The sequence below is a fragment of the Paroedura picta genome, chromosome 16 (genome assembly GCF_049243985.1).
Source record: "Paroedura picta isolate Pp20150507F chromosome 16, Ppicta_v3.0, whole genome shotgun sequence".
In the NCBI taxonomy this organism is placed as follows: Eukaryota; Metazoa; Chordata; class Lepidosauria; order Squamata; family Gekkonidae; genus Paroedura; species Paroedura picta.
The window spans coordinates 5,659,154-5,680,830 of NC_135384.1; the positions used below are offsets into that span (position 1 = coordinate 5,659,154).

Consider the following 21,677-nt stretch of genomic DNA (forward strand, 5'->3'; position numbering starts at 1 on the left):
GAGTTTCCTGTATCCCTCGGGTCACCGGATGACTCACAGAGAGAGGCATCAGGAGCTTAGAGGGACTGTGCTGATATTGAAAGGCTGTTTCCCACCCCGCATATTCCATTCTCCTTTCATACCCATAAAGGTTCTGGCACTGCACCTCTCCCCTGCCCACTTGTCTTGCAAGATTTTCTTCATCCTATTTGTGGGCTCATAGCTAAGATATTTCTCATTTCCGCTCCTTAGACGTATTCTGACGCGGCAAGCAGAATATTGAAAGCAAAAATGCTAAGCAGCTTGGCAGACATCGGTTGGTGAAAACAAAACCTTTCCATTCGTCTTTTGGGGGAGAATCAGGGAGTGCTGATACTCCACTACCACCGAAATGGGGCAGATGGTGCTACGTATACAGAATTTCATTTGCCAGTGCTGAAATGCAGCTGTCTCTGGAACACATCCCACCCAAACATTAATGTAAAAAAGAAGCCAAAGAGAGGATTAGAGATGAGACACGTAATTGGTAATTTCGTGGGATGCCCCCTGCTGCCAGTTCAATCCACATCAGACTACAGGCTGGAGGACGAAAACTCCCTCATGTGAAAAAAAACAAGCCTCCCATACATTTGAAGTGAGCACATCAGACAGCAGGTCAAGCTAGAACCTTCTCTGTAACACGCTGATTTTATATGTTTGGATACAGACATATCAGGCAAGGGAACATTTTAACATTTCACCTGCTGCTTATTATCCCAGGATCTGCAGCAGTAGATACGAGGCCACTGATCATACAGCTCGGCTCCTGGCAGCCAAGGGGGAGGGAGCTCACGGGGCTAGTTGAGACTGGGATGTACTTACTTGGGAGCTGTCGGGTGGGCTGCGGCATCGTGACCTGGCGCACCTGAGTCCCCGTCAAAGTCAGCTTGTTGCCTTGGATCTGGAAAGTCAGGGGTTTGCTGCCTGGAGCACTCTGGAGGGGCCGGTTGGCCAGTGATGCAAGCTGTCCAATGCTGACGACTTCGCCCGCTGTAGCGAACCGAGAAATGGTTAGCTTCGGCAACAGCCACCAGCCCGTGCTCCTGCTTTTCTGTTGGCCTCCTCATACTCACAGGGCAGCCGCGCCTGCATGTCCGGGGACAGCAGAAGCCGTTGCTGCAGGGCTCCAGCCGCTGCAAAGTTGTAGCCGGGCAAGGCGGGGACAGCAGGATGAACGTTCATCGGCTTCAGCATCCCTCCGATAGCGCTGGGTCCCACTGTGCCAGGAGGCGGCTGTGCGGCAGGTGCTGAGCCCAGTGTGTTGGGGGCTTGCGGCTGCCCCACAGTGGACATGGCCAGGGTGTTGGGGGTCGGCGGCTGCCCCACAGCAGACATGACTGAGGTGTTGGGGGCCTGCGGCTGCCCCATTATAGACATGGCCTGTGGCTGCCCCATGGCGGATACAGTCAGGGTGTTAGGGGCCTGTGGTTGTCCCAAGGCAGACATGGCCAGGGTGTTGGCAGCCGGTGGCTGCCCCACAGCTGTCATGGCTAAGGTGCTTGCGGCCTGCGGCTGCCCCACAACTGGCATGGCCAGCGTGTTGGGAGCCTGCGGCTGCCCCATAGGAGGCACGGCCAATGCGTTAGTGGCCTGTGGCTGCCCCATAGCAGACACAGCCAAGCTGTTAGGGACTTGTGGCTGCCCCATGGTGGACAGGGCCTGCGGCTGCCCGACAGCAGACACAGCCAGAGTGTTGGAGGCCTGTGGCTGCCCCATGGAGGACATGGCCAGGGTGTTGAGAGCCTGTGGTTGTCCCACTATGGACATGGTCTGCGGTTGCCCCACTGCAGACATGGCCTGGGTGTTGGGGGCCTGCGGCTGCCCCACAACAGACATGCCCTGCAGGTGCCCCACAGCAGACATGGCCAGGGTGTTGGGGGCCTGGGGCTGCCCCACAACGGACATGGCCAGGGTGTTGGAGACCTGCGGCTGTCCCACAACAGACATGGCCAGGGTGTTGGGGGCCTGGGGCTGCCCGACAACGGACATGGCCATGGTGTTGGGGGCCTGGGGTTGCCCCACAATGGACATGGCCAGGGTGTTGGGGGCCTGGGGCTGCCCCACAACAGACATGGCCAGGGTGTTGGAAGCTTGCAGCTGCCCTACGGTAGATGCAGCCAGGGTACAGGGGGCCTGTGGCTGCCCTAAGGCGGACATGGCCATGTTTTGGGCCTGTGGCTGCCCCACAGTGGACATGGCCAGGGTGCTGGTAGCTTGCAGTTGCCCCATGGGAGCTGGCACTATACCAAGCTTGAGTGAGGAGGGGTTTGTTGCTGTGGGAGAAACAGGCGCAGGTGGTAAGGTCAGTCGAGAAGCATTTGGGATCAGCTGTGCTGCAGCCATGGCCATGGGAAGGACTGTGGAAAGAGAGATGTTGAGACTTGCAGGGTCATCTGGCTTAGCAGTCTTCTCCTCAACAGGAACCCTTTAGTTCAAAGTAGCTTTTTGCCTTGACTAACTCTTCCCTGCTGTTAACTGTTATCCCCCACAATCCACTTGGGATCCACTGGATGATACAGCATTGCTATTTCTCAACCAAACTAGAGCAGCACTTTTCTCTCTGAAGTCACAAACAAACAACTTTAAAAACAAGCATCTTATTTTATGCATTTACTAGCTTCAAAGCCCATTCCTAAGAATGGGCCTTGAAAGGATTCCCTCCCCTGGCCAGACAGCTTAAGGTGTCTTTGGGCTGCACCTCGTAGCTGGATCAAGTGGGGCGGGAGGCCCTTGTTAGCCGGCCCAGCCTAACAGGCCGGGAGACCCTCGTTAGCAGGCCCTCCACCACGACCCTTTGCCCCGGGCCCTCTCCCCTTATCTGCTGCTGGCTCCAGGCACTGAGGTGCATCTGAGAGCAAAGAGGCTTGAGTCCTGGGACAGAGGGTGGGAGCTGCAGGGGCAGGACCAATCAGGTGGCCCTATTCCAACTTGGATAGATTTTAAAAGATTTGCACGAATTGCGCTACTTCTGGGGTTTCTCAACAGTAAAAAGTTTAAGAAAGGGTGATTGTGTTATACTATTTTATTTATAATAAAAAATGGTTCATAAATTAGTTTTCAGAAATTAAAAAGTCCATCTAATCTCACACATGCCCATGAAATAAATACATTTAAGAAGTAAGAAACTCTAGCACCCACCCTGCAGAGAAAAAGCTTTGATGTTAACAGAGAAGCCAGAGTACACATCTTTCTCCCGGATATTCAAGCCTTACCTTGTGGAGCAGATGCCTGGGCATGGAGCAGAGCAGCAGCTGTGTTGTTCTGGCCCAGCGGAGGCACTAGCGTTGGGGTCTGTGGTCTGGCGAGAGGAGGCCCTGGTACTGACATGGTGACCGGAGCAGGTGGCACAGGGAGAGAGACGGAGACTGGAAGTGTGGGGGATGGCACAGACCCTGGCAAAACTGAGCCCGGGTGATGAATGGGAGCCAGAGCAGGGGCCAGTGTCTCTGGAAGGATCGGCGTCATGGGTCTCTGCAGGGGGCCTGCTGGACGGGGGTTGTTCACCAGCACCACAGTACGGCTCTCTGGCTTGGGCATGGGCTGCAGCATCCTGAAGCAGGAGACAGAAGGAAATAAAACTATTCAGCGCTCGGGCACTGGGCAGGACCTCCATCTTTTAACATTTGCATCTTAACATTTCAGGCTCTTGGCAGATGACAATCAGCCACCATGTAGCATTCTGCTGGGAAGAAGCAGAATGTCTTCTTGGCATCAGTCTCTTCCTCTTTTGTCCAGAATGCTCCGTCTCTTTCCAAGTTGATGAGTTTTGAGTTATGAACAAATGCCATCTTTCTAATGATTTAGGGAAGCCCAGCCTTTGTGTACGAGAGACTGGAAAGTACTGCTAAGCATAGCTGGCCACTGAAGGGAGGGGGGTGTCAAACAGGTACCTGTTCACTTTCATTTTTACTGGTTTTGGTCTGGGAGGAGGATCAGGGGACTCAGCAATCTCCTCGATCAGCTTCCGGGTCGCCTTCCACTTGGGCAGGAACGTGTCTGTCTCATAACGGGAAACACGTCCCTCCAGATTGATCAAGTCAAAAATTCCCATGTCGACGTGCTGTAAGAAGGAGGCCCACAGAGGTATGAGCACCAACATAACACTTCTCTTGGCTACCCAAACCTGAACAGGACTACCTCGGGACAACAGAAGAGGGGAAAAAGCAGGCAAGATCAACAACCGGGAGACACCTCCTCCCGCTGCAGGGGATATCCAAGCTCTCTGGTTTTAATAGTAAATCCTACCTGCAGCAGCAAGTGGCAGGGCCCACCTGCTTTCAGAACCACCTCCTCCCCCAATGAAAGTGGATGTCACATTTCCACCAGGCACCACCTAAACAGAGCACCCCACTCTCCCACCAGACCTGTGGGGAAGCACCTGCCTTGAAAGGGTCGTTATCAAGGGCATGCAGGACAAGAGAGGCCGTGTTGAAGCAGATACCCTCCGTGATAAACGGCGAGTGGATGGGCCGTGGGTCAAAGAGGTTGGGGTGGTTACAGACTTTGCGAAGCTGCATCAGGATGTTGATAACGCTCATGAAGTGCCCTGTTGCCAAGGTCTCCTTGGTGCTGAAAAAGGAACCGGTTGCAGAAAATCAAGTGTGCTCAGAGACTTTAAAGTAAAACAGTTCCAGAAGATGGAAGACACATCAGGCATCTGCCAATGCTAAATATATGGGAGCACAAGACTGTACAGAACACTCAGCTGACTCCTTCTACCCTGAATTGAACACAGGCTTCCTGGCACTTCACAGCAAGCTCAAATCCCCCTCATGGGCACAGCCCAAATCCTGTCTCTCAGCGATCCCCATTCCATGCAGCCTTTTATACTCACGTAGCCTGGGCCATGAAATCGTCATAGAGATAACGCTGGCGCTTGGAAAGCCGGCACTTGATGACATGCTCGTATTTCTTTGGCATTTGCTTCTCCACGTCCACTTTCACCCTCCGCAAAAGGAAAGGCCGCAGCACCTGCAACCAGTGAGGCAAAAGCTCCGCCTCAAAATCTATCCCAAAGGCCGCCTCGAAGTCTCGGTACTCTCCAGCAACGTCCCTGAACTCCCACCCTGCTTACCTTGTGCAGCCTCTTGACTAGGTTCTCGTTGTACTCCTGACTGCCCTCAATCATGCCCGTCAGAGGGTTGGAGAACCATTCCTTGAATTCACGGTGCGACTGGAAGACGTGGGGCATTAGGAAGTGCATGAGGGACCACAATTCCATCAAGCTGTTCTGGAGAGGAGTTCCAGTCAGCAGCAGCCGTCTCTGGCTGAAACACAAAAAGGCAGGAGGGTGAGAATCTTCATGGAGGAGACATCCCCAAACCTTGCCTTGAAAACGACCCTTTGCACTCTCCTCCACTCCCACCTGTTGAAGTTGAGCAAAGACTGCCAGCGCTGGGATTTGAAGTTCTTGATATTTTGAGCTTCATCCAGGATCAGATACTTCCAGTTCTTCCGCCGAAAGGCCTGGTGGTCCTGCAGCACCAGCTTGTATGAGGTGATGCAGATATGGAAGGCGTTCGGTTTGGTCCAGCCCTAGACAGAGGCAGGGAGAGGGTCACAATGCCGCCAGTGAAGACAAGACAAGCAGTGTCTCCTCCGCCATCAGCACACCCTTTGCTTACGAAGGCCAAGTTGCATCCCACGTCAATCAGATCACACTTGGTAAAATCAACTTGTATCATCGCCTTTAAGATTTTCGACTACATTAACAACTCCAGTAAAAGCAAAGGAAATTCATGGAAGTTCCTGTTATCAGCCTGACATAATTTTGAAAGATTCTGTGAACAGATGTTATTTGCAGAGGGCACACACTAGCAGCACACAGTTTTATACTGAAACTTTTTATCATCAACACAGTAAGAAGTCGAGACATTTTATACACCATCTATTAATTCATATCCTAACATTCTCATATCAACAGAAACAGCCTCGTATGCCTGATCATCCAGTACTGAACACTGAGAACGCCCCCACATTCCACTGAAAAAATTTGCTGAAAACTGGGGGAATTTATTTTCCTTTTTGAAGTTATTAAAATGCCTTAAAAGTTTTAATTATCAAAATAAATCTAGTAATGAGTCTTCTCAAACATTTGAACAGTAAGCCATTTCAAATACACGAGAATCAAAGATCAAAACAAAGATTTCCTTTTAATTTTTATGCAAGGCAATTTACAGCATTACATAAAACTTCTTATATATACTGTAGAGGCAACACAACGTACTTTCAAGGATATGTTTACTGTGGGGGTAATAAATATGAATAATTTTGGCAAGAATATGCCATAATACATTTGAAAATAAGGAGGTCAGTGTTCTCAATATTGTAAATTTAACTACATAGCCAGTATTCCCTACAAAATCTATTTACAAATGGCAACTTTTTTTCCCCCTTACCCCTCAGATGGCAAATATTACGATACCCTCCTTTAAGGAGCCCTCTCTTGGGCTCTCTCACAGCCCTCTTTTAAGGAGTGGATATATTTGCAACTTAGCTTCTATTGCAGAAAATAAAGGCATCTGTTCTTTTAAATGGCTCAAATATGCTTCTCAGGACAATTTTGTATACCAGCTAAGTTATAAATAATGCATTTTATGCTGTAAAAGCAGTAAAATAAATTTGTTTGAAAGGAAGTACAGCCCCCCCCCCCCCCCCCCCGCCGGTTTTTGGATGGAAGACCTCCAAGGAATACACCAAGGGTATTATTTGGAAGAAACCATCTCTGAACATCTCTTGCCCTGCTGGGTTGCTAGAAGTCAGTTGTGACTAGATGGCATCCCCCCCCCAAAAAAAATATTCTATTCCAAAAACAAAGGGCTAGCCATGTTTGTCTGTTGCCGCAAAATAAAACAATCCAGTGGCACGTAGAAGCCACACAATCTAAATGTGAGCTTTCATGAGATACAGCTCATTTCCTCAGATATACATATAGGTTGGATCAGCTTCCTTTCCTCTTCTTAGATTCTAAAATATTATTTAATTACCCTATTCAGTTTATCAATTAGAATAATGACCCATTTAGATTTTAGACTTAGAATCAGATGAACTTGTGAGGAACCAGCAAAGATCCTGTAAAATTTAGCTTGCTCCCATGGGGGAAAAAATCTCTTTTCTCTCCCAGAGCTATCCCTCCTCTGCTTACCTGGGAGATTTAAGCCATTTATTTTGCAAGAAGATCCCCCCCCCCTCCATGAGCCCAGCCACAAATGATGGGATCTTCTCACCTGCCGCTTCAGCTTGCGCTCCTTCTGTGCCCCGTAGTAAGTGAGGATCTTGAAACTGGGACACCAGCGCTTGATCTCCATCTCCCAGTTCAGCATGACGCTGGTGGGGACAATGATCAGATGGGGTCCCCAGCTACCTACAAGAGGACAGAATCACAGCATAAAGATGACATGTCTCTACAGATGAGAACTGCCTCTTTGTCTCATGTGCATACTAGTCAATGAACACATTTAGCACAGAACCCTAGAGTTGGAAGGGACCTCCAGGGTCACCTAATCCAATTGCCTGCAGAATGCAGAAAATCCACAACTCACTGCCCACCACAGTGACCCCAATTTCATGTCCAGATGATGCCCCCCCCCCCCCAAGAATCCCTGGCCAGTCTGGCCTGGAGGAAATTCGCCTCCTGACCCAAACGTAGCAATCGGCATTTCCCTGGGCATGCAAGAAAGGGCTACAAAGTAAAGCAAGTGCACATGAGGGTCCAAACCTTAGCGCATGACATCACAGGTGGTTTGAAACGGCATTGACTGCCTCCTTTCTTCTACTGCCTTTCATGCCAATAAAGGGACTCTGACTCTTCTATCGCCCTCCCTTGTCTCCCCCCCCCCCCAGCAAAGCTCCTTACCCACCCTTTTCACAGGCCAGGTGAGCCAGCAGGGAGATGGTCTGGATTGTTTTGCCAAGCCCCATCTCGTCAGCCAGAATACCGTTGAGTTTCTTCTCATACATGGTAACCAACCAGTCCAGACCAATGTGCTGATATTCTCGCAGAGTCCCTCGCAGCAAATAAGGAATGGGCGTCTTCACCTGCACGAGGGGAGAAAAGCGATTATGTCTGCTGGGTTTGCCCCTTCGCCCGCAAGCTTCCACCCACTTGCCCTGCTGGATTTCCTGCTCACCTGGGTGGTAGCCAGTGTGTAGCCTTTGGGCTGCAGGCTCTCTGCTGCTGCCGCAATGTCAGTGATTTCCTTCTTGGGTCCCGGAGCTGGAGCGGAGTCGTTTTCCCCCTCGCCTTCACGATCCTCATCCTGCTTCAGCAGGTACTCAACACCAAAGTCCTCCTCCTTATTGGCCGACGCTTCCTCCGCAATGGCAACCTCCTCTTCGCTTTCGTCCTGTTCGCTCCCCACTTCTTCAGTGGAATCTGGAAGAAAGCCCTCAGCATGAGGACAAAAGGCATAACCAGATGCTGCCTGCGCATCGATTCTGCGTGGCCTCTTCAGGCCGTTTTTAAATCGGAGTCGCAGGACAAAAATGCAGCTTTGCCGACAATTTGGACCCTTGTCTGAGATTTGCAACCTAACAGTACAACCCATTCATTCAGCTGCTGGTAACAGAAGCCTTTCCCTTCTCCTCATACCCGACTGGCTACTGGTATCCTCTTCCTCCGACTCCTCTTCATACTCCGAGGTGCTCGGCTCCGAGACCTCAGATGAAGCATCCGATTCCTCCATTTCAAAATCCGAGGCGTAGGCACCAGCATACTTCTGCAGCAACTCTTCCATGGGTAGCTCGCCTGCCACAGGTAAAGAAGATGTCACCTCATGCCCACAGACTCTGATGAGCTCTCTCTCCTCAGCACTGGCAACATCCTAGTGGTGTTGAAGCACTCCTCTGGTTCGGTATCACAGCCAGCATGGAGAGGCCTCAGTTGTAGATGGCAGCAGAGGATTTAGTCTAAGAACTAGCTAAAAGCGTGCTGCCTGATTCTTTTGTATTGTTCCAATTTTAGTGTATGTGCTGCTGAAGCAAGCACCCGCCTGATTCTTCTGAAGTCCTTAATGAGCCCACCCTACCCATCAGTCCAAATAAATCCATTTTAAGATCGCTGCGGTACTTTCCCCCGCCCCTCTGAGGGTTTCAGGTACAGATTTAAAAAAATGGAAGAAATGAAGCCACCGATACAGGCTCCACTGAACTGATCAGTAAGCAGGGTCAATGTCAGACATTAAGGGCTCCAGAGCCACTGCAGGAGTTTTGGGGGGGTATTCCAAGAGATATAGTACTAAGTTGGGGCAGGTGCTTACCCTGGCCCTACGTCCCTTTAAGAGCAGAAATTCAGGGAACGGTGGTCCACAGACCTAGCAGACATTCGGAAACACAATTCAGTAATAGGACTAACTGTTTTCAGGGCCCACGGAGTGCAAGTCCAGACCCCAGTTCGTCATCCTCTTATCTCCCCCACCCCCCTGCACAATCAGTCTCCGAACCTTCCTTGGCCAGGTCATCCAGCTCTTTGCTGTGATCCACCTCCCCTTCCAGCTTCTCTTCTGCATCTATTGTCTCTTCTTCGTCTTCAGCTGCAGGAAGGATTCTCGGCGTTACTACAGGAGGCTACCTCTCCTCGCCCAACCCCAATTCTCGTCAGTCACTCGAATCCAGGTCCAAACACAACAAGCTCACCTTCCTCTTCATTGGCAGTGAACTCCTCATCCTCCTCATCAGGTTTCCAGGGTTTTTTATTCCTTTGAGCAACAGGCTTTGGTTTTACCTGTGAATAGGAGAATAAGAAAAACGTAAGAAGCCCACCTATGATGGGAAGTCTGGGTAGGGAAGAATCAGGAAAGGATGACAACAGAACAGAGGATAGTACTGTCACCTGCTGACAAATTAATTCTGCAGATACCCATGGAAATGCAACGGTTAAGATCGAGTGATTGGATTTGCTAAGCAACAGAATCTAAATGCACTGCTCCGGTTTTCTGACCTAAGATTTGCCCTTAAACCAGGAGCACACCTTTAGGTTCTTGGAGATGTGTTTGTCTTCCTGCTCCTCTTCCTCTTCGCTATCCTCCTCATCTTCCTCATTGTCAGAGCTGGACGCACAAGGGGATGTACTGAAGGAGTTCTCCAGGATCTGGGGAGGCAGAGATTGCAGTAGTTCCTCTAGAGGCAGTTCACTCTCTTGCTTCAGCAGCTCAATCTCCCGTTGCTGAGTCTCTGAGTCATTCCCTTCTTGCTGCTCCTCCACCTCAATTGTCTCCTCGTCATCTGACTCATCGTGAGGTTGGAAATCGCCATCTGCCAGAGAAGGAAATGAGTGGTCAGATACGACCGCCCCCTTGGGGTGTCAATTTCTGAGCAAGAGGGGACACAGTCTACAGTTTTGCCCTAAATTTGGCAGCACACTGACAGGCAATAGGCATGGAAGTTTCCCTGCTTACAGTAAAATTCACATCTAACAGAAAATCTGGCTAGCTGAAGACACACTCCTAGTCTTCAGTGACATCCAAGTCGACTGAGGATTGTCAAATTCAGAATACACAGAAGCCTAGAATGCTGACCTTCATCCTCAGTCAGTTGACTGGGAGGCGGTGGGCTAGAGGCAGTAGAGCCAGCATGGGAGCTGCTGGTCTTGCTGGCAGCTGGAAGGGTCTCATTGAGGCTCTGGGTCAGCAGGTCTGAGTATTTCTCTGTCTGGCCTACTATGAAGTCCAGCTGCAGGTCCAGAGCTTTTTTCCGCTTCTCCTCCAGCCGTGACTGCTGTTTGAACTGAACAACCTGAGAAAGGGTAATGAGAATTCATTGGACTGCCAAAGGCTGCTACAGAACTTGCTCTTAGAATGCCCACTGCAGATTTTAAGTCTTTAAGCAATGTAACTCTCAGATAATTATCCTTTCCATTACATACAGGCAAACCAGAAACTTGCTTAAACCTTCTAGGCCAAAAACCCCTCCCTCAACACTTTATATATGCAACCCTGACGCAAAGCCTTTGGACATACTGTCTACCTTCCCATACACAAGTCCCTTCTTTTTCATTAGACAGGTTAGATTACAGCACACGGAAGGACAACCGAAGGGCTGACTGCTGTACTCTGCAAGCAGACTAACCATGCGAGCAAAAGGTCTTAATTTTGCAAGAGGTACCTTCTCTACATTGCTCCAGAATTGCTTGACCTCTTTGGCGATCGAGGAGGCAATGCGGCGCAGCTTGGCCTGTTCCTCCCGTTTGGCGCGTTCCTCTTTCTGTTTCTGCTCTTCGTGATGTCTAATCACCATACGCACAACCTGCACACAAAGAAGAGAGGAAGGGAGGCACAGGTGACCGCAGCACAACACAGATAACCCTCTGGCACCACTGGAGTCCTTCTGGTGGGATCTGGATTGTAAGGAAAAACTTTCTCTAACTCGCAAAAGGATGAGTGTTCTTAGGGACATGCATTGCACCGCTTTCTACAATAATAGAAACTGATTTAGATGTTGGCGACTGGCATCATTATGAAATATTACATGACAGAAAGGATCGGCAAGGCAAGTTTTCAAGTTTAGGAAAAGCTACAAGGCACCCTAAGCAATGGCATTTGCCTCTAGCAAGTCTAGGTTTTGTAATATATGAATAAAAACTGGCTGGAGGAGAAGGGACAAACATGAAGATTAGGGGACGGGTCCAGCAGAAATATGGCACTCACCTTTCTTGCGACTCCCCTCTTCCAGCGGCGTTCTTGGGCAAAGTCAGCTGACAGCCACTGCATCTCCTCACAGAGATAATCCCAGTGCACTTTGGGACGGGCTGGCTCAGGCACCTTAGAGAGCCTCTTCAGGGACCAGAAACCCTCCTTCTTCATTTCGGCAATGCGGTTCTCAATCTCTGCCTCCTGAAATACAGTGCCGAGGTTAATTAGCTTAAAGATCTCCTCTCTTTGAGCTGCAGTGCAAAAGGATGTAACGCATCAGCCATTAGCTTGGATCTCAGGCATTAATGCCAAACTGAGATATAAGAGAGGGATCTGATAAGCTCTGGACCATGTGCCACTTACATGCTTGGCCTGCTCAGCAATCTCAGCGTGGGTCTTGTCCCACATGCTGGCTGGGTCAGCAGATGTGTACATCCCAGGCGATGCCAGGGTTCTGTGCTGTGACTTAGGAACATCAAAGCCCAAGTGACTGTCCAGAGAGGAGTCGTGGGTGAGATGTGGTGGTGAGATGCTGCCACTTGAGGCAGGAGAGCCTGAAGAGGCTGGTGATACTGGGTTGCTGCCCGTCATTCTGTCTGATGCAATCTGTAGTGCCAGTGGGTGAACAGAAAAGGGCAGGGGGTTAATACAGCAGCCTTACATTCTAGAGGAGCATAACTGCTCCAAGGGCATATTGGGGTGGGACGTCAGAGAACAACATCCCTTAACCCTTCTCTTTCCAGCAACAGACTCCCATGTATCATATAAAAGCATTCAAAATTCCACTTTAAAGGTCCCCATCAAACAACCACAGGGCCTCGCATAGGGATCACCCTCACCTCCAACTCTACCTGTGTGTGCAGTGCCTGGTGCTGTTGGGTAGGACTGTTCTGCATTTTAATCCTCTCTTGCTCTTTGCCTCTCGTCCCAATAGCTTCGTCTGTGGTTGTAGTGCTTGTGTCCTCCTCCAGTGCATGCTGGGAACCGGCCTCATTCTGGTCAGCCAGCCACTGGGACGAGCCGTCCAGCTCCTGGGTTCCCTGGCAGCCCAGCCTGCGCTCGGGACTGCCTGTCTCAGAATGATCTGAAGAAATTCAGAAAGCAATGCCAATCACATAGTGGTCAAAGCCACGTTGAAGAGATCTTAGATAAAGACTACCCCTCAAAAACAGGCCAAAAGAAGATTTTTTCTGAGGAAGATAAATTACTCATAGCGTAACAGGTAATTGCCAATCATGTGCCACAAGAACAATGGCATCAGTTGTGCCCCAGTTGTTTATCGTGTCTCCTCCCCGGTTTCACACACAAGGGGATGGGAGCAAAGAACAAACAAACAAAATAAAAACAAATTCGCCTTGTACTTTTTATCCAGCAGTAAGCCTTTTCCTGGCACAAAAACTTCAATACTTAAAAAAAAAAGCAAAGTAGTGTAAAAACCTAAGATGCATGTTTGAAGGGATTCTATGAAAACTGTTTGCACAATGAGTTCTTACTATTCCTGCAAACTTAATTGGCCTTGCAAGTTAATTTTGTTTAATGAGACTGAAATGCCCTCAAGCCATTTCTGAACCCCCATAATGCCATACGATTAGCAAGAAGGCACAGCTGAACAGTTGTTTCTAAGATGTCTACTACAGGCAAACTTTCTGCAAACTGAGCTTGGGTCACCTTGAAAGGGTTAGTATATGGGATGCTGCTAACCCCAATAACTTTTCTGTCACATTTGTTTATGCTTCTGTATGTTATGTTCTGGAGTACATTATTTTCAGATTATTTTAACAGGACCACCTTCAAGGTGGCAAACTTCTGTGTCTGAGCGTGCTCAACAGTGAAGCAGGTGGTTGCCTTTTTATTAATTATGCCTGGAATATTGAAATCAGTGTTTTATATGGCTTTAGAATTTTATTATATGTAGATATATGTTGATGACTCTTGTCTGTGTGTCAATCTTAGCTGATCCATGATTGCAACAAATAAAAAATAAAAGATTAGGGCCTGAAACATTAACAGTTCCTATTTGAGGCTGGGTTATTTTTTTTTTAATCTGTACTGGTGAAGAATTTTGAAGAACTGAAAGATTTGCTGCTGTAGTTAGTTCTCATAAAAAGTATCTGATGACTTTTGTTTCTGGATTTTCTTTTGACCAACACACATTCAACATTTGTTCCTTATATAAGGTGACCAGATTTTAACATTGGTAAAGCGGGACACCATTGACCAGGGGGGTTCTTGATTAAAAATTTGGTCTATATGGAGCAACAAAAATGTTCATAGAACGCATAGAATGCAAAAATAGTATTGTAATATATATTTTTTAATTTCAACATAAGTACAATTTGCCAGGTGCCCCCAGATGTCCCTCCAAAAGTGGGACAATCTGGTCACCTTATCCTTATATGAACTGGTGTTAGTGGATACTACAAACTTCTACTGTATCGATTAAATATGTTTTCTTTAAATCAGCAAAGCTAGGTAATGTAAGGCTTTTCCAAACACGGTGGCCCACAATCAGCGACTGACATCTACAGCAATCCATTTCAGGAGTGAAAATGAATGGGAGGAATCAGGGGCTACCTAGCATTTTCATTTAATAATAATAATATAAGCAGGGCATCATGTGGAAGCAATAGAGACGTTAGTCAGAGATTTTGTCTGTAAGACAAGACCCCAACCTATTAAGCTTGCAAGCACCTTTGGAATTCTGGCACAGGGATGTGGGCGCAACCACAAAATGGCTGCCACAAGAGGCAAAGTCACCCACAAAATCTCAGGGAGTGAGATCATGCACAACTCTAATAACCATCCTTCAACATTTAAAAGCTTGTCTTTGGTCATAATGTCCATATCCTTGTGCTGTGGTGGCAGTTGCTAGCAAAACAACTTAAAAAAAAATCTGCAGAGCCAATCAGATCTCCAACAGCCAATCAGAAGCCTTGCCAGGCAAAAGCCCACCTGGCCACACACTATTTTTAAAAACACTTGGAAGACACCAAAAATGCTTTGGACGGACACTGTGGGACCCACGGGCACCACACTGAAAATCCCCTAGCAAAAGAGATTCCCTAGCAAAACAGAGCAGAAAGTTTGAGAATCACAGCCTGAAATTAACAATCAAGAATCTCTGCCCCAAAGTTAGCTTGTATGTTTCTAGCACTTCCTCTTTTCAAACATCCCAAGAAGGCAACTAACGGGGTTTTTTATTGGTCATCCCCAAATAGAACACAATATTCATCTTTATAAAGTTCGCACTTGAAACCCCATTAGTTAGAACATGGCCTACCCCAACTCCCCCGTTCTATTCACAATAGTAAAGGAACGAATGTACAGTGAGAGTGAACATGGGCAAACAAGGATAGTCTTTATTATTATTATAAAGGGAATTAAATAGGAGTCATTAATGGGAATGAACTAAGCTCCAATTTCAGGAAAAACCTCCAAGAAATCGCTCTTCAGCCTTCCTCTTAAAAAGCCATTTCGCACATGCATTTTGTACCTTTGTGAGCTGAGAACTCCTCTTCCTTGTCAGGCTCCACTTCCAGGGTTTCGCTTTCCTGGGGAAGACCACTCCTGTAAACAAGGTGAGAGCCTAATTCCGGGACTGCCAACAACTTTTCTGTGATAGCTGTACGAGCATCATTTCCTTTGTCTCTCCACCCCTGCCCAAGTCCTTAACACAGCCTCTTTCAATCTTCAGGAGCCCCTGAAATAATTTTTCAGATTTTGAGGAGCCCCAGAAGTGATGTTCAGCTGGTCATGCCTCCCTGCCACACCCCCCAGAAGTGGCATGTCACCGGAAGTGACATCACCATCTGTGTTAACAGGCAGGTTTGAGGAGAAGGAGGGAAGAGACAGGAGACGGTTTAAGGTGAGATGACGTGCACAGGCTCCATCCCATGCACAGAACCACGAGAGAACTCACACATGCTCGAGAGGGGCGAGGGGGAGCAATAGAAGCAGCCAGTTCCCTGTGCCCAAATCTATTAAGGCAGGAGGGGAAAGGCTGCAAACCGCCCCACACCCCAAGCTCCCAAGGACCCCCAGGGGCCTGTTGAGAATCCCTGCCTTAAATGTCTCTAACCAAAAAGCCTGGCCAAAACGACTGTCTCTCCATGATTGTAACGCAGACAGCATGGGGTTCACCTGGCTGCGGGTTGCAGAGAAGAGTTTTACTGTAAGCACCAGCTACCAAATCCATGCCTATGAGAAGAGGCAAGAACCTGTTTGGGGTGCTGGGTGGCAGAACCAACAAAACAAACCCCTCAGTCTCTTTTCCCCTTGAGGATGCTGGGGTGTCTGCATGGTATCTATTCTGTTTAGGGACACTGATTCTAGGAAGCCATAACCCCAAATATTTTGTGTTTGTTCCCTAGCCTGCCTTACCTTTATGGTGTACCTGCTTTGTCTGGAGAGGTGTCACTGTTGTCTATTACACTGATCCCATCGTGTAACGTACAGTTTCCTTCACCTGCTTGATTGTACAAACCCACTCAACCCGGCAACCCCTCTATTGCTGTCCTCTTCTATTAGCTCTGTTATATTTTGCGCTTCCCTATTCTCAACTTGGTGGTGTTGGTTCCTATTTTCTTACACACCTGCAGCTCTTAACATAATATTGTCCAACCCACAATACCTCTCCCCCCATTTCAAATCTAGCTACCGAGAAATTCTACGTCTCTGTTCTGACCTTTCCAACCCTATACCTTGTGCCAAGACGTCACTCAGCATCTTTCCTTCCACTGCCAACGCTGGTACACTTTCATTCTTCACGTGCTGCCCCAGCCTCAAGTTATTACTCTCGACATGGCCCAGAAGGACACTATCCTGAATTCTTTCCAAGCTCTCAGACAGCTTTGTCCCTTTCACTTGCAAACCTTGTGGGCCTTCGCCCCACATTGCCATTCTCATGGCTTTGTATCTTTTGATTGCAATGCCCATCACCCCGTCACGCCAATCTTGCAATTCTCGCTTCCCTCTTAAGAGGCCAGGACTCAGCCTCCCTTCTGTTGTTGAGCCATGACCTGCTACAGTGTGTCGGGACACTGTCCTTTCTGGTCCCAGCACCTCCTTTAACCAATGCACATCTGCTGATCGGCTTGCAAGCCTCAACACCTTGCTTCTTGTCTCAAAGCTTGGCGATTCAGGTGGTTCAGGAGTGTGCCCTGCAGAGCTGGGGGTACGGTGGCCTACCACCAGCAAGTCATACTGTCCTTTCGTTTTTGCCTCCAATGGCTCCAAAGAAAGCCCATGACCTTGCCCTACCCTTGCAGTCCATCCAGATCTGGACTTTGGCACTTCATAATCTTGGGGCAACAGAACACCAAGTTGTGGCAACTCCATTTCTTCCTGATGCTGCTGCTTTGCTAAGCCACTCGTACTTTTTCCTAGTGTCTCCCACTGCATCGTCTCCTGTTCCTGCTTTAATGCATCTGCTTGGTTCTGATCAGGCACCCCTCCTGTCTCCTCAAACAAAGGTACTTGCGGACTCTCCTTTGCCCAGAACTGCCTTTCTTCCGAGAAACATGACATTCCTTCTCTTCCAGTTCTGTGGCCAATGAGGACTATATCTCTATCCAACTTTGCTCTGATCCCAACCTGTTCAGCTGATCTCGTCCCCCTCTCTACTACCTCCCCTATTTCCAGCTGCTTATGATCCTGTTTGGTCAATCTGCTCTGCCCAGCTTGAGTCTGTGGAGTTAAGCTGGTTATAATTAATCCTGGAGCCCTGTGCTCCAGCACCCCATGAATGACTCCTGCTGACTGTGCCATCCCACACTGTGCTATCACTCCTGGTCCTTGGCGCAGTCCTGCCAGCCCCAGGATTCTTTTCCCTCGTCTCCTGAGACGTTGGTCTGGTCTTCCAGCATCGGTGACCCGTGACAAAGGAGGGGATAACACTGAGGCCGATGTAGCCACTTCTTCAGGGACCCTGAAGCTTGGTTGTCGTAATAGTGATTCTACTTTCCCTTGATCCAAATCCTTATCTGCTGCAGCCCAGCCTACTCTAGACAGTCCAGCTGCTTCTTCTAGACTTGGCTTAATCAGCTTCTCCAGAGACAATCCAGATACCCTCTTCTCAGTTTCCACCCCAGTTGTCTCCTGTTTTGCCATTTTCTTTTCCAATTCTGGGCCCAACACTTTTTCCTGAGCCAATGTTATCTCCACAGCATCCCCTGGATACTTATGTATATCCTCCTTTTGTACACTTGCAATCTTCAGTCTTTCCTCCTGCTTTAGCCCCACGCCTTCCTGAGCTTTGTCCAGATCTACAGGAGGTGCTACTTTTCCTTCTTCAATCTTCTTCCAGGGTTCTAGCTCTTCAGCTTCTCTCCACTCTGATCCCATTGTCCCATACAAAACCAATTTCTTTTCAATTGCTCTAGACCCCACAATATCATACTGCCCAGGTATTTCCTGCACATGCACATCTGATGTGTCTTGCATTTTTACCACTACTCCTACCTCCCCATGACCTTCTGTAGATTCTGTCTTTCTTTCCCTGCTCACCCATCCTGCCTTTTTCCCAAATACAGCCTGATCTACTGCTGGTAACATCGCCTCCTTTTTAGCTACCTCTGTAGATTTTTCCTGGCTTGCCACTATCAAATCCTCAGCTACTGTAGGTGCCAGTTCTCCCTTTGTGCTCACCTGCTCTGCCTCTTCCTGATCCATCGCTAGTAATTCCTCAGCCTTCCTATAATCTAATGCTGGTACTATGCTATCTTTTTCAGGCATCTCCTTGGCCTCTCTTTGTATGGGCTCCATATCCATTGTTGCAGCCTCTCCCACATCCACTACTGGTAAAACATCTTCCCTCTCAGTCACTCCCTCAGCGACCTCCTGGCCCACACCTGCTGTCACATCTCCTTCTACACTCACTTCCACTGTGTCTTCTGCTCCTGGTACTTCCACTCCAGATAAAACATCTTCCATCCCAGTCACTCCCTCAGCCTTCTCCTGGCCCCCTCCTGCCGTTACATCTCCTTTTCCACTCACCCCCTCTGTGTCTTCGGCTCCTGGCACATCCGCTACTGGTAAAACATCTTCCATCCCAATCACTCCCTCCTGGTCCCCTCCTGTTGTTACATCTCCTTCTCCACTTATCCCCTCTGCGTCTCCTGCTTTTGGCATTTCCCCAGTTTCCCCCCTGCTCAAGCCTGGTATTACATCCTCCTCTGTAGTCACCTTCTCATGCCCTCCCTGAATTCCCCCCAACAAGTTCTCAGTCCCTGCTAATGCCACATCTCTCTCTGCAAATGCCTCCTTGATTACTTTCTGAGGGGTTCCTGGTGCTTCCTCAACCCCCACTGCAGGTACCATACCCTCTTTGAATTTCGTCTCAACTTCTCCATCAATTCCCCCAGACAAGGCCTTGGTCACTGTTAATGCCTCAACTCTTTCTGCCTCTCCCTGATCGACTTCTGGCACCTTGTCTGCAATTGCTCCATCCAGTGTAAAAGCTGCATCCAGCTCTCCTCTTTCACTTCCTTTCTCAGGCTCTTGATCTGGTCTCAACGCTCCAGCTTCCCCTTGGTTCACAGCTGATATCCTAAGGTCTTCTCCAGCTAACGCATTTATTTCCTCCTGAACTGGTCCAACCAATTCCTTGGTATCCCTCTGATCCTCTGCTGGTGTGACATCTTCAGCTATAATCACATCCTCTGCCTGTGTTTTATCTGTTGCTGGCATCACCTCAGCTTCTGGCAGATCTACAGCAAGGTCTGCATTCTCTTTGAATCCTGTTACCTTTTGGGTGTCCTGCTCACTTAAGCCTACCAAGTCTTCAATACCTCCCCGAGCTGATTCACTAACTACTTCTACACTCCCTCCATTTGGCTGCTTCTGATCTGGTTTTGGCTCCTCCTCAGCTTTCACCATTACAGGTACTACATCCATCCTGCTGGACATCTCCTCAACCTCTCTCTCATCATGCCCCATGAACACCTTCTGCTGATCACCTTCTGTGGGCCTTTCTCCAGCATCTGCACCATCCAGTTTCACTAATTTTTCTGCTTCCTTATGATCTGGTCTTGATAATTCTGCCGACCCCTTTTTACTCATTTCGAGTGTTACTGTTTCACCCCCTTCAGTTACTCCCTTTTCTTCCATTTGCACAGATTTCTGGGTTTCCAGCATTGTTGAAATATCATCACTTTGCTCTAGACCCAACACAGCAGGCCTCCCCTCGTGTCCTACTCCCTCCAACTTCTCTGTTTTGCTTTCCTCTTCAACATACCTGAGGTCTCCATGAGCCTGACTCCCCAGCTCTTCAGTTTTCCCCTGACTAGTTTCTTCCACTTTCCAAACCCTACTTAATACAATTGCTGCCTTTGTCACTTCTGCAACCACCCTCTGAGCAGCTTCCACCAAGCTTCCAGCTATATCCTGGTTTGCCCCCACTAAGCCCTCCGTTTCCTCAAGGTGAATCGCCAGTGTCTCCTCCTCCACCTCCAGCGTCTCCCCCTCTTGCATCTCCTCCTGCACCTTCTTCATTAGTTCACTGCTGGGTCTCTCTATCAGGGTGTCTTGATTCTTTTCTTCCTCATCTACCCTGCCATCGTCTTGGGGTCCTGCCTGCTGTTCTTCAGACTCCATGACTACAGAACTTTTAAACTTCTGACCTGGTTATTCCAAACTTTCTATACAGCGTGTCAGCCTTGTTAGGTACATAAAAATCCCAACCCTTCGTATTTGTCCCACCCAAATGCCCTTGGACGCCCGCAGCTTTCCCACCCTAATGCTCTGTAGCCCCTCCAGCTGCCTTCCCAAGTTGTAGCGCTTCCCTGCAGCCCTCGCTCCTTTTGTCCTCTGGCCCGGTAGGCAGATCGCCTTTGCCTCACTGACCCCCAGTCTCCCTGGCAAACGACCCTCCCGACTCCACTGTTCCCCAGCATGAATTCGACCCCCTTGGTTTCCCCCTTCCCCCAAGCCCCTTTGTCACTAGCTCCCCCCTTGACCCTTGCCCCCGCCCTGTCCCCCCCCTGCGCCCTCCCCTCCCTAGCCCCTTCCCCTGAAGCTTCGCGGCTCGCCCCTCCCCCATCCCCAGGCGGGGAGGCGGCCGTTGGTTGGCTGGCCGGCCGTTGGTTGGTTGGCCGGCCGGCTTCGTGGCGCGCGCCGAGGACAGCGCGGGCGGGGGTGAGGGAGGGCCGGCCGTTGCTCGGACAAGCGCGCGCGTCCTCCCACTGGCTCGTTCTCTTAGTTCCCGCCCCCACCACTCTGCGCTCGTGCGCCCTCTATAGGCGGGGGAAGAAAACAGAGGGGAGGGGAGGGGGAGAACCACGGGGCGCGCGCGCACGCACGACCACCGCTCCGGTCTGTGTGGCGCACGCGCTCCTTTCCGACTCGGTTTCCTCACTTTTCCTTCCCGGCTCGACGCGGAGTCTCGCACCCTTCCCGCTAAGTGGGTGTGAGCGACAACGGCAAAGGCCCGGCCGGTCCGCCATCTTACCTGGGTGGGAGGGGGGAGGAGTGAGGGGAGGCGCCTCCTGCCCCGCCTCCTCCTGCCGCCGCCTCAGCCCCAGCGCCGCCGCCTCGGCCGGATAGAATCCACCGCCATCCGTCGCCCCCAGGCCGCCCCTGCCCGGCCTCTCCCCTTGCGTGGTCTCCGCCGGTGCTACTCAGGACCTCGGCGACCCCTCCCACCCGGATGCCGACCCCTAACCAGGCCCCGCCGAGGCAGACCCGACCCGCCGCAGCAAAATGGCGGCCGCCACCACCAAGCGCCAGGGCCCACCCCTCCCTCCTCCCACAGCTCCCTCCGCCCGTCGGCCTCGGCGCCCAAATCTCGCGAGAGCTGGAGCCACGGAGCGAGTGGGGAGGGAGAAAAAGGAAGCGAGCGAGCGCGACATGGGGCATGATGGGGGATGGAGTCCGAATGAGAGACTTTGTCCCCTGAAAGGCTTTTCCCGAAAGGAAGGCGCCCGTCGGTTTGCGGCAGATATTTTCGAGGGCTCGGCCTTTGTGCATGAAAAACCTGCTAAGACGGCGCTAGGCATGTGCTTCGAGGGATTTCCAGCTGCATTCGCAGCCGGCCAA

The 21,677-nt window shown here is 49.9% G+C and overlaps 1 protein-coding gene across 9 annotated transcripts in view; it reads right to left on the reverse strand.

Moving 5' to 3' along the window:
• Positions 1-21,305, reverse strand: part of SRCAP (Snf2 related CREBBP activator protein) — a 31,768-nt gene extending 10,463 nt beyond the window's left edge. For 4 of the 9 annotated variants that reach the window (XM_077314506.1, XM_077314505.1, XM_077314501.1 and 1 more), the window contains exons 1-22: positions 16,026-16,292; positions 15,139-15,212; positions 12,485-12,729; positions 12,009-12,251; positions 11,661-11,846; positions 11,119-11,259; positions 10,533-10,749; positions 9,986-10,269; positions 9,652-9,739; positions 9,459-9,548; positions 8,609-8,764; positions 8,148-8,392; positions 7,878-8,055; positions 7,245-7,381; positions 5,384-5,553; positions 5,093-5,285; positions 4,853-4,989; positions 4,401-4,587; positions 3,909-4,078; positions 3,231-3,568; positions 1,092-2,375; positions 841-1,008 (exon numbers count right to left, since the gene is read on the reverse strand). In XM_077314506.1, coding sequence (XP_077170621.1) covers positions 841-1,008; positions 1,092-2,375; positions 3,231-3,568; positions 3,909-4,078; positions 4,401-4,587; positions 4,853-4,989; positions 5,093-5,285; positions 5,384-5,553; positions 7,245-7,381; positions 7,878-8,055; positions 8,148-8,392; positions 8,609-8,764; positions 9,459-9,548; positions 9,652-9,739; positions 9,986-10,269; positions 10,533-10,749; positions 11,119-11,259; positions 11,661-11,846; positions 12,009-12,251; positions 12,485-12,541 — 4,669 coding nt within the window. In that variant the 5' untranslated portion in view covers positions 12,542-12,729; positions 15,139-15,212; positions 16,026-16,292. The other 5 variants (XM_077314508.1, XM_077314502.1, XM_077314504.1 and 2 more) reach the window with 4 other exon arrangements.
• Positions 21,306-21,677: the final 372 nt, after the last annotated feature.